This window comes from Gopherus flavomarginatus, chromosome 12 (genome assembly GCF_025201925.1).
Source record: "Gopherus flavomarginatus isolate rGopFla2 chromosome 12, rGopFla2.mat.asm, whole genome shotgun sequence".
In the NCBI taxonomy this organism is placed as follows: domain Eukaryota; kingdom Metazoa; phylum Chordata; order Testudines; family Testudinidae; genus Gopherus; species Gopherus flavomarginatus.
The window spans coordinates 27,229,492-27,246,062 of NC_066628.1; the positions used below are offsets into that span (position 1 = coordinate 27,229,492).

General features: G+C 48.9%; 1 protein-coding gene across 3 annotated transcripts in view; it reads right to left on the reverse strand.

The window, feature by feature from the left end:
• The window catches only part of MYOCD (myocardin), a 488,383-nt gene that overhangs the window by 226,396 nt on the left and 245,416 nt on the right, over positions 1-16,571 (reverse strand). For 2 of the 3 annotated variants that reach the window (XM_050919226.1, XM_050919227.1), the window contains one exon: positions 13,016-13,259. In XM_050919226.1, the coding sequence (XP_050775183.1) occupies positions 13,016-13,259 (244 nt within the window). Of the gene's footprint in view, positions 1-13,015; positions 13,260-16,571 lie in introns of those variants that run through there. The other variant, XM_050919232.1, reaches the window with a different exon arrangement.

The window sequence follows — 16,571 nt, forward strand, 5'->3', positions numbered from 1 at the left end:
AGACTGGAAGAAAGCTAATGTTGTACCAGTTTTTAAAAACAGTAAATGGGATGACCTGGGTAATTACAGGCCTGTCAGTCTGACATCGATCCCGCGCAAGATGAAGGAGTGGCTCATATGGGACTCGATTAATAAAGAATTAAAGGAGGGTAACTAACTTGCTAGCTATTTTTGATGAGATTACAAATTGGATGTTAAAGGTCATACTGTTGATATAACCAACTTTAACTTCCGTAAGACATTTGACTTAGTACCACATGACATTTTGATTTAAAAAATAGAGAGTTATAAAATGATCATGGCCCACTGTGATGGGGTGTTCACCCCACATCTCACGTGAACGGGTTAAGGGGCTAATTAAGCGAGTAGGCCGCACCTGGGGGAGAATTAGGCTGGACAGACAATCCCTAATGGAAGGTGAAGTCCAGCCAGGCGAGGACAGGCGGAGGAGCCATAAAGTCAGGAATTAGACAGTAAGAAGGGAGCGGCAGTGCAGAAGGCCTGTAGTCACTCTCTGGGGTTGGACAGGGGTTGGAAAAGGCTCAGGCAAACAGCAGCAAGGTTCACGTTGGTGCAGACCTTGGCCACTGATTAGAGGCTCCCTGGGCTGGAACCTGGAGTAGAGGGTGGACCCACATTCCCCTACCAGCCATGGGGAAAGTGGCACAGTCTGGGCAGTGAATGGGAAGACTGCCTGAGACAGTTTATGTGGAACGACTTTGACACCCCCAGAAGGGGAAGCATGGTTAGGGATCTGGCTGGAGGCCCAAGCCTCAAAGAGAGAGCATCCCGAGCTGCAGAAGAGAGAGGCTGCGGGGCCTGCAAATGTGTGACAGAAGGGGGCATCGGCTGTGGAAGAAGTTAATTCATAGAGGATCCAGGAGAAGGAGCCTTGCAGTGAGCATGCCTGTTATACACATACATTAGCTGGATTAAAGCCTGGCTATCCAATAGATTTCAATATGTAACTGTAGAAGGGGAATCCTCACTGAACGGGTGTTTCCAGTGGGGTCCCAGAGGGATTGGTTCTCGGCTCTGCGCTGTTTCACATTTTTATAACATGACTTGGAAGAAACCATAAAATCAGCACTTTTAATGTGTGCAGTTGACACAAAAATTGGGGGAGTGGCAAATAATGAAGTAGCCAGGTCACTGATACAGAGTGATCAGGATTTCTTGGTAAACTGGGCTCAAGCCAGCAATGAGCATTTTAATATGGATAAATGTAAATATGTACATCTGGGAACAAAGAATATCGGCCAAACTCTCTGGGAAGCAGAGATTCTGAAAAAGATTTGGGGTCATAGTCAATAATCAGCTGACCATAGGAACAAGGGAATACTAAGTAGGAGCAGAGAGGTTCTTTGACCTCTGTATTTGGCACCAGTGTGATTGCTGCTGGAATCCTCTGCCCAATTCTGGTGCCCACAACTGGACGTTGATCAATTTGTGAAGGGTCAGAGGTGAGCCATGAGAATGATTACAGGGATGGAAAATCTGCCTTATCATGATAGACTCAAAGAGCTCAATCTATTTAGCTTAACAAAGAGAAGATTAAGGGTGACTTGATCACATTCTGTAAGTACCTACATGGGGAACAAATATCTAATAAAGGGCTCTCAGACTAGCAGAAAAGGCCTAAAATAATCCAATGGCTGGAAGTTGAAGCTAGACAAGTTCAGACTGGAAATAAGGCATAAATTTTAACAGTGACCATAATTAACCATTGGAACAACTTACCCATGGGTGTGGTGGATTCCCCATCACTGATAATTTTAAATCAAGCTTGGGTGTTGTTCTAAAGGATCTGCTTTAGGAATTATTTTGGGGTAGGTCTCTGACCTGAGGCATAGAACAGAATAATAGAATAACAGGGTTGGAAGGTACCTCAGGAGGTCATCTAGTCCAACCCCCTGCTCAAAGAGGGACTAATCACCAACTAACTCATCCCAGCCAGGGCTTTGTCAAGCCTTACCTTAAAAAACTCTACCACCTCCCTAGGTAACCCATTCCAGTGCTTCACCACCCTCCTAGTGAAAATGTTTTTCCTAATATCCAACCTAAACCTCCTCCACTGCAACTTGAGACCATTACTCCTTGTTCTGTCATCTGCTACCACTGAGAACAGTCTAGATCCATCGTGTTTGGAACCCTCTTTCAGGTAGCTGGGATCAGCTATTAAATCCCTCCTCTCTCTTCTCTTCTGCAGACTAAACAATCCCAGTTCCCTCAGCCTCTCCTCATAAGTCATGTGCTCCAGCCCCCTAATCATTTTTGTTGCCCTCCACTGGACTCTTTCCAATTTTTCTACATCCTTCTTGTAGTGTGGGGCCCAAAATTGGACACAATACTCCAGATGAGGCCTCATCAATGCCAACTAAAGGGGAATGATCATGTCCCTCGATCTGCTGGCAATGCCCCTACTTACACAGCCCAAAATGCCGTTAGCCTTCTTGGGAACAAGGGCACACTGTTGACTCATAGCCAGCTTCTCGTTCATTGTAACCCCTAGATCCTTTTCTGCAGAACTGCTGCCTAGCCATTTGGTCCCTAGTCTGTAGCAGTGCATGGGATTCTTCCGTCCTAAGTGCAGGACTCTGCACTTGTCCTTGTTGAACCTCCTCAGATTTCTTTTGCCCCAATCCTCTAATTTGTGTAGGTCCCTCTGTATCCTATCCCTACCCTCCAGCATATCTACCAGTTTAGTGTCATCTGCAAACATGCTGAGGGTGCAGTCCACGCCATCCTCCAGATCATTAATGAAGATATTGAACAACACCAGCTCCCAGACCTACCCTTGGGTCACTCCACTTGATACTGGCTGCCAACTAGACATGGAGTCTTTGATCAGTACCCGTTGAGCCCGTTGATCTAGCCAGCTTTCTATGCATGGAGGAGGTCAACCTAGATGATCACAGTAGTCCCTTCCAGCCTTGGAATCTATAAATCTGTGTTATTTTAGCCTCAGCAAGGGGCTTTGGGCCTCATCCTCTAAGCACAGCCTGCATTCTGTGTTCCTAGATGGATACATTTACCTGTATTAAAAAGTACTGTTGGTTTTTGCCCAATTTACCAAGTGATCCTGATCTGCCCTCTTCATTATTTACCAGTCCTCCATTTTTTTTGTCATCTGAAAACTTTACCAGTGATGATTTTATATTTTCTTCCAGGTCATTGATCAATATGTTAAATGGTATAGAGCTAGGAATAGATTCCTGCCAGATCTCACTGGCTCAATGATAATTCCCTGTTTACAATTACATGGTGAGTCCTATCAGTTGGCCAGCTTTTAATCAATTTAATTGTGTTATGTTAATTTGATACTGTTCTAGTTTTTTAATCAAAATGTCATGTGGCTCTTTCCACCCTGCCAGAGTCTCTTTTATGTCCTCCCAGGGTCAGAGTTTCTGAAGATTTTGAAACTTGCCATCAGGTGGCTTGAACTCCGCTCTGGCTACAGCTGAGGAGAGAGAATGTACTTGAAAATAAATGAACCCCTTGGTGTCTTGCGTGGTGCCTCTACAAATGAGATGCTGCTCAAAGTTTTATTATGGAAATTTTGTTCTGTGACAAATATGTTATGAATGACTTTACTTGAAAACATGCCAACATGTATGTGCTGCTATCACAACATTCAATGACTTTAACTTGCTGCGAACATTCTTGTGATAAATCATGGAAAAACTGACTTGTGCTATCTTTAGTCACTGCAATGTTTCACTCTCACAAGTCACTCACAGCTCTAAAAATACAGTTTATATCATTGGATTCCTGGAATTCTTTCAGTTCTTACACTCAGATTGAAGTGGCATTAAAGTTAGACTGCGAGGTTCAAGACTGCAGGCTGATATTTCATTGGGGATTAGCTATCTTTGGGTTCGATACATTGTTTGCAATATTAATTTGATTTGGATCTAAAGCTAATTTGGAAAAGTTTCTTGCAAATGCACCTCTTACCTGGCTATGGGGAACCAGAGCCAGCATGAGCTTGGGACAAGACAGTAATTTAATAACCACACTTGGATTCCAATATATTTTTAAACTGAAACACATGCACACAGAGTAGACTGCTCGCCAGGAGCTCAGTGAAGAGAAGATTTGGGGGGGTTAGGTTACCCCTCAAAACCAACAGAGAGCAGGTCCATTTTTGCCTGAGGCGTACCATTTTGTGTTGAGTTTTGGGGTCAGAAGTCTATATATTGTTTTTCTAATGTTTTACCGAAGTGACTTTGTCATTGATTCAAAGGCACCATCAGCAAGATAGCCCTGACCTTCCAGCAGCAGGCGTTTTCTGGATTTGATTACCAGCTCTCCAGTGCTTGATAGTTTGAGCAGAATTTAATGCTTTCTAATTTTCCTTGATAGGGACCATGAAGCACATTGTGTTCTTTATCCCAACTGGCAGCTCAACAAAGCTCAGCAATAAAAAGCCTCATTTATGTAATAAACTGTTGTACAATCTACTACTTATGAACAAGGTCCCTGAAAATGTGCAACCTTTCTGCACATTATGCTAAACACAAACCAGATGGGCATTTCCAAATTCTCCTCTTTGTTGCAGGGGGCTGAGGAGCTGGTAGTCAGAGGGTCTATTTCACTAGACAAATATACAGCAGAATCTGACTGCGTTTCTTTCCAGAATCTGCAACGGGAAACCTGCATGGAAGACGTTATGCACAATTAGGCAAAATCCTGCTGAACGTATGTGGTCGTTTGTGGCCTGACCAGAAAGGGAAGGGCAGGGCACATGGGAAAGCAAATCTGCACCTGAGACTTTACCTTCCGTTTGTCATGGGAGGGTTGCAGACAACTCCTCATGCACAGAGCAGCCCAGAGAAATACTAAGAGCTTCTCAGGAAGCTGTTTGATGTGGCACATCACTTACAAGTCTAAGAATCCTTGCGTTCTTGTGACAATCAATGATACAATGAGATCACTGCGGGAGAGACTGATCTAAAACCAGACCAGCAGACTCCAGGGTGGAGCATTGCTCATACAACTCACATCCCAAACCTTGGCCTACAGCCACAGGATCATACAACAGAATCAAAACTCGGAGTAGATGAGAGAGAGTAATGGAGAAGCATAGACTAGGGAGAAAAGGCTCTTCCACTGGGGCTTGAAATGAGCTGGAGAAGACGTGAGGAGAGACACTGGAAAGTGTTCCCACAGTGGGACCTGCAGAGGTGAAGATGTCGCAGTGCAGTGATTGTGCGATGGGACAGAAAGGGAGCCAATAAACAGAATAAGCAGAGAGGGGGAGGGGTGAGACAAGGCCCATGCAGGGGCTAAGCAAGTCTGAAGATGGCCTGAAAGCGAGGAGCACAATTCCTAAGGGGATTCTGAGTGGATCACTTCAAGAGAAGGCAGGATACTGACCCAGTCAGTAGCTGCCGCAGATCTACAGTGCCTATGAAGAGTGGCGTGCTAGAACTCAGGAGAGGCACTCAGGACATTCCTCAGCCATGCCCAGCTAAAGAGAGCAAACACTTTATCTTTCGACCTAGCAACTGTAAATGAGGCTATAGACGGGACTACCCTAAACCATCCTTTTGGTCCCCTCCAGTGAGGCAGGGATGCTGAGCACTCAGGAAAGGAGCAGATATGTGGGCCTGCAAAGGATACGCATTCCAAGTACTTCAGTAGCAGGGCTGCAGCTTCCCTGGATACCGTGATCAAAGGGGCCTCTCCTCGTCAGAGCCCATGGGAACAGAGCCCCTCTCCTCTCCAGAGCCCGTGGGAACAGGGTCCCTCTCCTCTTCAGAGCCCATGGGAACAGGGCCCCACTCCTCTCCAGAGCCCATGGGAATGGGGCCCCTCTCCTCTCCAGAGCCCATGGGAATGGGGCCCCTCTCCTTTCCAGAGCCCATGGGAACAGGGCCCCTCTCCTCTCCAGAGTCCATGGGAATGGGGCCCCTCTACTCTCCAGAGCCCATGGGAACAGGGAGCCTCTCCCCTCCAGAACCCACGGGAACAGGGCCCCCCTCCTCTCCAGAGCCCATGGGAAAGGGCTCCTCTCCTTTCCAGAGCCCATGGGAACAGGGCCCCTCTCCTCTCCAGTCCCCTAGGGAATGGGCCCCTCTCCTCTCCAGAGCCCATGGGAATGGGGACCCTGTCCTGTCCAGAGCCCAGGGAAACAGGAGCCCTCTCCTTTCCAGAGCCCATGGGAAGAGAGCACCTCTCCTCTCCAGAGCCCATGGGAACAGGACCGATCTCATCTCTGGAGCCCATGGGAATGGGGCTCTTATTTGCTCCAGTGCCCTAACAGAGGGGGACCTGTTAACCAGACACACTCAGTCATACTTAGTTTGAAAAAAACAGGGCTTTGAATTATGGCAAGCGCTGGCATTTGGAATAGTGAGCTGAGCAGGTGCATGTGTAACTGACGTGGGCTATACAGTGCAGTAGTTTATTTTCAAGTCCAAAGAGAGAGAGAGAGACCACAGTAAGTGGGTGGAGAGATGCGTTTGTCTGAATCATCTGTATTCCTGCTCCTGTCCAGAGAGCAGAGCTGGGGCAGTGCCCAGAGGCAACCAGCAGAAGCAGGTGAGCATCTTTGTGGATTTCTTGATGCTTTATAGAAAGCCACTCTAGTAGCTCTTCATGTTTGACACATCATGAGTCCTAGTCATGCTCAGGGGAAAATGTTCTAATGTAGGAGCTGCTGCACCCCAAGGCGAGGTGGCTGGAGCAGAGAGGCACTGCCGGGATGTGTGCTGTGTGAGCTCGGCCAGCCATACCTCCAATGTCCTACTTCCAGCAAGGAGCCACAGTTTCGAAAGCACCTAGGTGACTTAAGAGCCTAGGTCCCATTTGCAAAAGTGCCTTACGGCCAGATTTTTAAAGGGATTTAGTTGCCTAAAGCTGCAGGTAGCTGCCTTGTGGCTTTTACAAATGGGTCTGAGCAAGGTGGGCACCTAACTGCCAGTGACTTCCCTTTGGATGTTTTGTATTTAGTCTCTTGCATTTCTAAAGATGCCCATCAGCCTGCACTTTCCTGCACATCCTGACAGCACTGACAGTAGCCAGGGCCAGTTCCAGGCACCAGCTTAGCAAGCAGGTACTTGGGGGGCCACTTCGGAGAGGGATGGCATGTCCAGCTATTCGGCGGAGGGTCCCTTACTCCTAGTTGGAGCGAAGGACCTCCCACTGAATTGCTGCAGATAGTGATCGCGGCTTATTTTTTTTTGGCTGCTTGGGGCGGCAAAATCCCTGGAGCCGGCCCTGACAGCAGCATTTCCACCAAGAGACCTCATGGAATGCCTGCAGTGACCCCTGGTGACCTATTGCCTGCAGTGACCTCTGGGTGATCCCATTGTGTTCAGTGACCCCTGGGTGACCTCACTGCCTGCAGTGACCTCTGGGTGACCCCATTGACCGCAGTGACCCCTGGTGTCCCCATTGCCCGCAGTGACTGCTGGGTGACTCCACTGTCCTCAGTGACCCCTGTTGACCCTATTGCACTCAGTGACTCTTAGTGACCCATTGCCCACAGTGACTCCTGGTGACCCCATAGTGAACCCTTTTCCCACAGTGACCCCTGGGTGACCCTACTGGCCTCAGTGACCCCTGGCTCATTGCTTTCCAAGACTCCTTAGTGGCACCATTACTCTCAGTGACCCCTGAGCCCTGGGCAGCTGCATTGCCCACAGTGGCCCCTACCCTAAGTGACCCCGGTTGGCCCCACTGACCCCTGTGTGGCTCAGTTGCCATCATGGCTTTCTGGGGTTTGCATAGGCGTATATGCCTGGAACTTAGCAAACAGTTCTGTTGTTGCTGCACAAGAAAGTGCAGCACCATCACCCTGCCTCGGAGCTGGGCAGACTCTGCAGGCGAATGGGAGTAAAACTCCTTGGAAATGTATGTTGCTCACTGCAGCCAGGAGAGGTGACTGATGGATGCGGGGGAGCAGCTTTGGGGCGCTGGATGGGGCTGTTTCAATACAGTCCCTGTTTGGAGTGGATCCTGCAAGGGGCAGAGCACCCTCAACGCATCATGGCCCAGATGTGCAGCTCTAGGTGTGACATTTTTTAGAGTGAAAGTCACTTCTCTCCCTCCATGGCTTCCCAGTAATGTATGTGTGACCAGGAGCTGGGGGGGCAGGGGTCAGAGGGGAAGTTAGTGTCCTTCTCTCACCAGCCAAGCCCTACTGGGGCTGGGAGGTGGGGGGGGGGGGACTACAAGGAGCCAATGGTCTCCTGACAAAAATACTCCCCTATCCCCACAAAGATATCAGTCTCTGCCCCCCCGCCAGCGAGGGTGGTGGACTGTCTCTGCTGGAGAAGCCAGCCATGGACCTCCTGTGTCCCACGATGGCTGGGGCCTCCCTTGGCAGTGCCCTGGAAATGATGGGAATGTGGGCCAGCAACTCACCCCCTGAAGTCAGCAGGAGGGGAGGGGAGTCACTGCGTCCTCCCCAGCAAGGGTGTTTTTTTCAGGCATTTGGACAATGTGGGGGAGGATTTGGCACCAGGAGGGGCAGCAGGATTGGAGCCAGGAGCACTTTGGGAGGGATTGGGAGCAGGAGCAGCTATGGGGTACTGGGAGAGCTAGGAGCCCTGCCCAGCATCTCCCTTCAGGCCTGGGGCTCTCATTCCCTCCCTGTAGAGGGATCATGCTGGTCTCTGTGGGGCAGAGAGATGTTGTCAGAGAAGCTTCTGCTTCTCACCAGGAGGACACATGGGGTATGAGGAGGAGTAGCCACTTCTCTTCTTCCTCCCCCAACAGACAAATTTAAAGGGACAGCTGTCAGCCTCTCTCATCAGCTGCACATGCAATCACAGTTGTTACATCAAAGGGAAATGTGCATAACACCTGGCAGGTTTGCCAACTCCTGCTGAAGACCAAATGAGATGAAGGGGCTCAGCTTCTCCCAGAACTGGAGGAACAGGCTCTTTAAGATGATCATTCCAGGCAATTACATTTATTTAAAATGAAACAATAAAGAAGGTTAATAGGACAGCAACACCCAGGATGGCTAGCAAGGGCATCATAGAATCATAGAATATCAGGGTTGGAAGGGACCTCAGAAGGTCATCTAGTCCAACCCCCTGCTCAAAGCAGGACCAATTCCCAACTAAATCATCCCAGCCAGGGCTTTGTCAAGCCTTACCTTAAAAACCTCTAAGGAAGGAGATTCTACCACCTCGCTAAGTAACACATTCCAGTGCTTCACCACTCTCTGAGTGAAAAAGTTTTTCCCAATATCCAACCTAAACCTCCCCCACTGCAACTTGAGACCATTACTTCTTGTTCTGTCATCAGGTACCACTGAGAACAGTCTAGATCCATCCTCTTTGGAACCCCCTTTCAGGTAGTTGAAAGTAGCTATCAAATCCCCCCTCATTCTTCTCGTCTGCAGATTAAACAATGCCAGTTCCCTCAGCCTCTTCTCATAAGTCATGTGCTCCAGCCTTCTAATCATTTTTGTTGCCCTCTGCTGGACTCTTTCCAATTTTTCCACATCCTTCTTGTAGTGTGGGGCCCAAAACTGGACACACTACTCCAGATGAGGCCTCACCAATGTCGAATAGAGGGGAATGATCACATCCCTCAATCTGCTGGCAATGTCCCTACTTATACAGCCCAAAATGCCGTTAGCCTTCTTGGAAACAAGGGCACACTGTTGACTCATAGCCAGCTTCTCGTCCACTGTAACCCCTAGGTCCTTTTCTGCAGAACTGCTGCCTAGCCATTTGGTCCCTAGTCTGTAACAGTGAATGGGATTCTTCCGTCCTAAGTGCAGGACTCTGCCTTGTCCTTGTTGAACCTCATCAGGTTTCTTTTGGCCCAACCCTCTAATTTGTGTGGGTCTCTCTGTATCCTATCCCTACCCTCCAGCGTATGTACCAGTTTAGTGTTATCTGCAAACTTGCAGAGAGTGCAGTCCACGCCATCCTCCAGATCATTAATGAAGATATTGAACAAAACCGGCCCCAGGACCGACCCTTGGGGCACTCCACTTGAAACTGGCTGCCAACTAGACATGGAGCCGTTGATCACTACCCATTGAGCCTGACGATCTAGCCAGCTTTCTATCCACCTTATAGTCCAATCATCCAGCCCATACTTCTTTAACTTGCTGGCAAGAATACTGTGGGAGACCATATCTAAAGCTTTGCTAAAGTCAAGGAATAACGCATCCACTGCTTTCCCCTTATCCACAGACCCAGTTATCTCCTCATAGAAGGCAATTAGGTTAGTAAGGCATGACTTGCCCTTAGTGAATCTATGCTGACTGTTCCTGATCACTTTCCTCTCCTCTAAGTGCTTCAGAATTGATTCCTTGAGGACCTGCTCCATGATTTTTCCAGGGACTGAGGTGAGGCTGACTGGCCTGTAGTTCCCCAGATACTCCTTCTGCTCAGAGGTGCTTACTGTCTCTTAAGGATTTCTTAAATGACCCAGCTATAAGGAGGCGCAGGTATGCAGCTGCATGCAGCCAAGGTGCTATGATAGCACAATAGAAATATCTAGATTTGTCAGAAGGCTGACACCATTTGCACTGTGATCAGCTGGTGCATCCTAGAGCTACAAGTGCATAGTTTGCCAGTAATTTTGATTGGCAGTAACTGGCCTTGGCATGTGGGTGCCTAGTAATTACAGAGCTGGAAACTTTTCTGTCTTTACCTTTAAAAAAAACCTTGGGAAATTAAATGCTAAACACTGAAGCTCGCAAGGAAATATAAATTATAAAATTTACCGTTAAAAGATCAGTCTTAACTGTGCACCCTTACGTGTCTGCCTTTGGTAGTAGTCTTTAAATTCAAGATAATATCTTAGGTATCTATGATTGTATGTAGAATTGGTCCCATGATATGATATTGACTGAAAAACAGCAGGTGGTTGCTTAAAAGCTCTGGGCCTGATTCATCATGGCTTTACTCTAGTTTGTTGCCAGTAAAACTCCACTGGCATTAGTCTGGTTACTTCTGATTTTCAGTAATGCATGCAGTCACAGGAGCAAGGCATTGTAACTTCAAGCTTCACTTTCACATTTCCTGAGTTTTGAAGACTTAACACTGAGCCCTAATGGTGAATTAAAGGAATTTTCATCATGTAATATATTAAAAAGTTGCCAATTATCTTATACTGCCTAAAAGAAACAGCAAACAACTCCAACAGGCTTTGCAGGGATTGGGTTTTAGTCTACTCTCATTTCACACAGGTTTCCCACAGCTGTAACTGTACTGACTTTCATGGAGTTACTCCCGATTCACTCCACTGTCAGTGAGATCAGAATCTGGCCCTGAGTTATCGAGTCATAGAGTTCAAGGCCAGAAGCCCCCACACTCTGAAACCAACAATAGAAATGAGACCAAAGTGTCGCAGCCCACGGGAGACTAGACTAGTCTGTGCCACAGGCAGTGAACAGGAGGGACCAAGGTGCACCAGTGTCCTAGGCCCCTGCTAGGGCAGGGAAATGATTAAGTGAGAGATACCCAGCTAATCCTGGTAAGTGACCCACACCCACATGCTGCAAAGTATGGCTAAAAAAAGCGCAAGGTCACTGCACATCTGACCTGGGGGAAAACTCCCTCACGAGCCCACGTGTTAGATCCTGAGCATGTGAGCATGAACCACCCAGCCAAGCACCTGGAAGAGAGAATGGTTTATGCCAATGGTTTGCAAACTTTTCCAATTGCGCCCCCACCCTTACTTTTCATGGAATTTGTCACACCTTCCTTCCATTGCCACCCTTACTTCTGTGCTGCTGCTGGCAGTGGTACTGCCTTCAGAGCTGGGAAGCTGGAGAGCAGCAGCTGCTGGCTGAGTATTGATGTGGTTTGTGGCACAGGAGGACAATTTTTTTAATCCCACTCCTGCCCACCCTGCAATATCCACTCCACTCCCATTTGCTCCTGCTTGCTTGTTGAATGTTTATCTTGCTCCTGTTATTATGGCAGTGGGTCCTGAGAGACCCGGGGAATCCTAGTCTCGCTTCAGGGCTCTGAAGTCTTCTGTGAAAAGTGCTATTTGTATGCTTGTTTTTTAAAAGGGCGAAAGGCTGAAGTTTCTTTGTACCCCCCTCCAGAGAACCTCTTGTTTCCCCCAGGAGGGTGCATCCTTCAGTTTGCACAACACTGGTTTATGCCACCTCAGAACCCTGGCCCACTCTACCCAGTGTCTCATCCCCAGTGATGGCCATCCCTGATGCTTCAGAGGAAGGAGATAAAAAAAAACTGCTCCCAGAATAAATGATCTGGAAAAAGGGGTAAACAGTGAGGTGGCAAAGTCTGCAGATGATGTAAAATTACTCAGCGTAATTAAGTCCAAAGCTGGCTGCAAAGAGTTACAAAGGGATCTCACAAAACTGGGTGACTGGGCAACAAAATGGCAGATGAAATTCAGTTTTGATAAATGCAACATAAAGCACATTTGGAAACGTAATCCCAACTATGCATACAAGATGATGGGTTCTAAATTAGCTGTTACCACTCAAGAAAGAGATCTTGAAGTCATAGTGGATAGTTCTCTATAGCCACTATATAAATCCATGGTATGCCTGCACCTTGAATACTATGTGCAGTTCTGGTTGCTCTATCTCAAAAAAGATATATTAGAATTGGGAAAAGCACAGAGAAGAGCAACCAAAGTGATTAGGGCAGGGATCGGCAACCTTTGGCATGCGGCCCATCAGGGAAATCCCCTGCTGGGCCGGGCCGGTTTGTTTACCTGCAGCATCCGCAGGTTCGGTCGATCGCAGCTCCCGCTGGCCATGGTTCACCGTTCCAGGCCAATGGGGGCTGCGAGAAGCGGTGGCCAGCACCTTGCCAGTCTGATGGTAGCATTTAAGGCTGACATAGAAGCACTGAATTTAGAAGCAATTTCCAATCTCCCATTTACTTACAGGTTTAAAGCATTATCTGCCAAAGCATTTTCCAAAGCATTAGAGTAAAACAGTTCCCATCCACTTAAATCCTAACCTGCATTAGCACCACTCCACAGCTGTCATCAAGCATGATCTTGCTCAGACAGTTCTCCCTTTTCTTACTGGAATGGAAAAGGGACTCACCGTTCTTCCTCTCAGCAAAGGGGGCTGGCTGGACATTGGTGCATATGGTTAAGTCTTTCACTTCTTCTGCACCCTTCTCTTTGTGTGTCTTTTCATCTTCATTCCCATGGGGTGTATTGTTCTGGTCTGAAGGCTCCTGTTGGATCATGCCTTTCATCACCATGCCTGAAAAGACTGATCCTGAGCCTTGATGCTCCACTTTGAAAGAGAAGGATTCCAGAAGGTCTGAACTCCAGAGCCAGCTCTAGAAAAGACCAGAGACAGAAGAATCCTAAATCACCTGACATTTCATTGGAACAAGGAACAATGTTCAATCCTTGTGATACAAATGAGCTGACAGATATTCATTCCAGTTCTCTACATGCTGGGGACACTTCGAGACAGATACACCCCTGTTGTAACTCCCCTGCCTTCAGGGAAGTTATGCCAGCTCACCATTTGGCCCTTCTGCTCTATTTATCCGGTTAAGGTTAGCAATAGGGTGTCACTCAGCAACAAATGCCAAGTACTGGAGAGAGGGGGAAGCCTGTTCAGATTAAATGAAAATGGCGCTAAGGCTTCCACCATTCCACAGTGCAAACTCAGCCAAAACTTTCTGTGATGTACACAGATGGCTGGTTAGCCTTAGAGCTGGGCAAATATCATGATGGCGGGCTAGCCTTAGAGCTGGGCTAATATCGTAATCAAGAGTTGTGAAAATTTGTGCAAATAAAACCTGCTGACTGGCTTCTCTGGTGCCTGCAGCCCCTATATTAATGACCATTTAGATGGTGGCACTTGTATCCACAGGCAAGAGCATTTGGTCAAGCTATGAATACATATTACTGTGAGCACAAAAGTTAATTCACTGAACAGAGAGAAAATCTCACCCGGAAAAAGAGACTTTTCTTTTTTACAAAGCGCAGGTTAGCCAAGCCAATCAGGTAACAGAAATCAGGCCAGGTGTCTTATAGAAAGCTGCCAATCGCATGCCACAAAGAGTGACTCATAATTACCAAATGAGAATAGCAACCACTTCACAAACAATCCTTGGATTAAAAGTTGTGTGCAGAAAGTATACACTGGGCAATTAGGAATAAGAAACACACTTGTAAAATTCACAGCTTGTCTGGAGATAATATATTATCCCTGATGCAGAATCTGACTGGCTCTAGTTGAACCTGCTTTTCCTTTGAATGAAACACTCAGCTCCTGACTTCAGCAGGGACAGAAGCAGGAAGCACCAGAAAATCTGCTCTTAGGAGACATCCTGGCCAATTTTGCAGCCCCAAGAAATTGATTGTTCAGGCCAGGCTTCAATAAGCATCTGAGTTTGTGGGTACTTGGTTGAACCTCTGAACCTTTGGAGGGTGATTCCTTGAGCCTGAGGTGAGAAGAATTCTGTTCACATTGTAGGATGCAGACCTCTGAATCTGCAGGAACGATTGATACTAAGTGTAGCAGCAAAAAGCTGCAAGAACATTTCAACAAAACACTGTCCAAAAAATCCAAAGACGATAAGTGAAAGTGAATGCCAGGAAGAATCAGCCCCAGCCTCTAATAAGTCCCATCAGGAAAAAGCCGAGGAAAGCTAAAAAAGGGCATTTGTGGAGAACAAGAAAAGAAAATTGCAAGACTGAGCCAGTGATAAAAGCTAATTTGATACAAAAGAGTTCCTAAACTATTACAATTTACTGTATAAGGAAGTCAGAATAATATACTGTAAATGACACTGTCTCTTCCACATCAAGCTCCCTTCTTACAGCCTGGAATTGCCCCACGCCACCTCTCCCTTTGCCACCTCCCTGCCCTGCCCCCTCACACCACTTTCACCTGCAACCCTTCTGGCCACCCGAACTACCCTCCACCTGCCACTAATTTCACAAGCCTTCAGCAGTCCGATGCCACTTGCTGGTACCAACCCCAGCTGTCAGGGATGCTCAGAGGGGCGTCAGTGCTCTGGCAGGATACCTGCCCCAGGAAACGGCCCAGTCAGAATTCCAGCCTGCCCTGAGGAAAGCTGTCTCTGCCCAAAGGCTCCTGCTCTCTGACAAGCCTGCCTGAGCCAAGGGTCCTGTTCCCCGTTAACTCCTAGAGTTGCCAGCCATCCCGGTTTCGCCGGGAGTCTGATGGAATCAGGCTTTATCTCCTGAAGACTACTGAAGCCAAACCAGGAGATTTTAGGCACTAAAAGTCCAATGGTGCAGTGGGACTAAGGCAGGCCCCCTGCCTGCCCTGGCCCTGTGCCAGTCCTGGAAGCGGCCAGCATGTCCCTGAGGCCGCTAGGGGGGAGTCCAAGGGGTCTCCGTGCACTGCCCTCACCCTGAGCGCCAACTCTGCAGTTCCCATTGGCCGGGGACTGTGGCCAGTGGGAGCTGTGGTGGCGGTGCCTGTGGGCAGGGGCAGCGCACAGAGACCTCCTGGCCCCCCGCCTAGAAGCTGCTGCCAGAAGGAGGTGCCAGTCGCTTTTGGGAGCTGCCTGAGGTAAGTGCCGCCAGGCGAGAGCCCAACCCCCTTCTCTCCCGCACCCCAGATCCTGCACCCTGCACCCCGCAGCCAAACTCCCTCCCAGAGCCTGCACCTGACACCCTCTCCTGCAACCAACCCCCTACTCCAGAATGGTGAAAGTGAGTGAGGGTGGAGGAGAGCAAGTGATGGAGGGAGGGAGGACCTCGGAGAAGGGGCGGCCAGGGGCGTGGACTCGAGGAAGGGCGGGGAAGGGTGGGGCAGAGGGTAGGGCAAGGGTGTTTGAGTTTGTGCGATTAGACAGTTGGCAATCCTACATCACAGGCAGACAGTGACATGGCTGCCCTCTCCTTGCATAGGGCTGCCAACTTTCTAATCACACAAAACCGAAACCCTTGCCCCACCCCCTTCCCCACCCAATCTCCAAAGCTCCTCCCCCTGCTCACTCCATCCCCTCGCCATCTGTTGCTCACTCTCCTGCACTCTCATTCACTCTCTCATTTTCTCCAGGCTGGGGCAGGGAGGTAGGGGGCAGGAGGGGGTGAGGATTCCGGCTGGGGATAGGGGCTCTGGGGTTGGGCCAGGGATGAGAGGTTTGGAGTGCAGGAGGGGGCTCCACGGTACGGCCAAGGGGTTTGGAGTGCAGGAGGGGGTTCCAAGATTAGGCAGGGGACTGGGCTGCAGGAAGGGGTTTGTGGTGCAGGCTCCAGGAGGGAGTTTGGGTGTGGGAAGGCGCTGAGGGCAGGGGGTTGGGACGTGGGAGGGCGTGTGGGCTCTAGGGTGGGGCTGAGGGCTGGGGCAGGGGGTTGGAGGTTTCAGGGTGTGAGCTCCGGGAGGCGCTCACTTTGGGTGGCTCTTCGCAAACAGCAACATGTCCCTTGGCTCTTAGGCAGAGGCGCGGCCAGGATGGTCTGCACACTGCCTTTGCCTGCAGGTGCCACTTCCACAGCTCCCATTGGCTGTGGTTCCCAGCCAATGAGAATTGTGGAGCCAGCACAAGGGACAGGGAGAGTGCACGGAGCCCTCATGGCCATTCCTCCACCTAGGAGCCAAGGGACATGTCACTGCTTCCAGGGAGCCTGGCAGAGCCAGGTAGGGAGCCTGCCAGCCC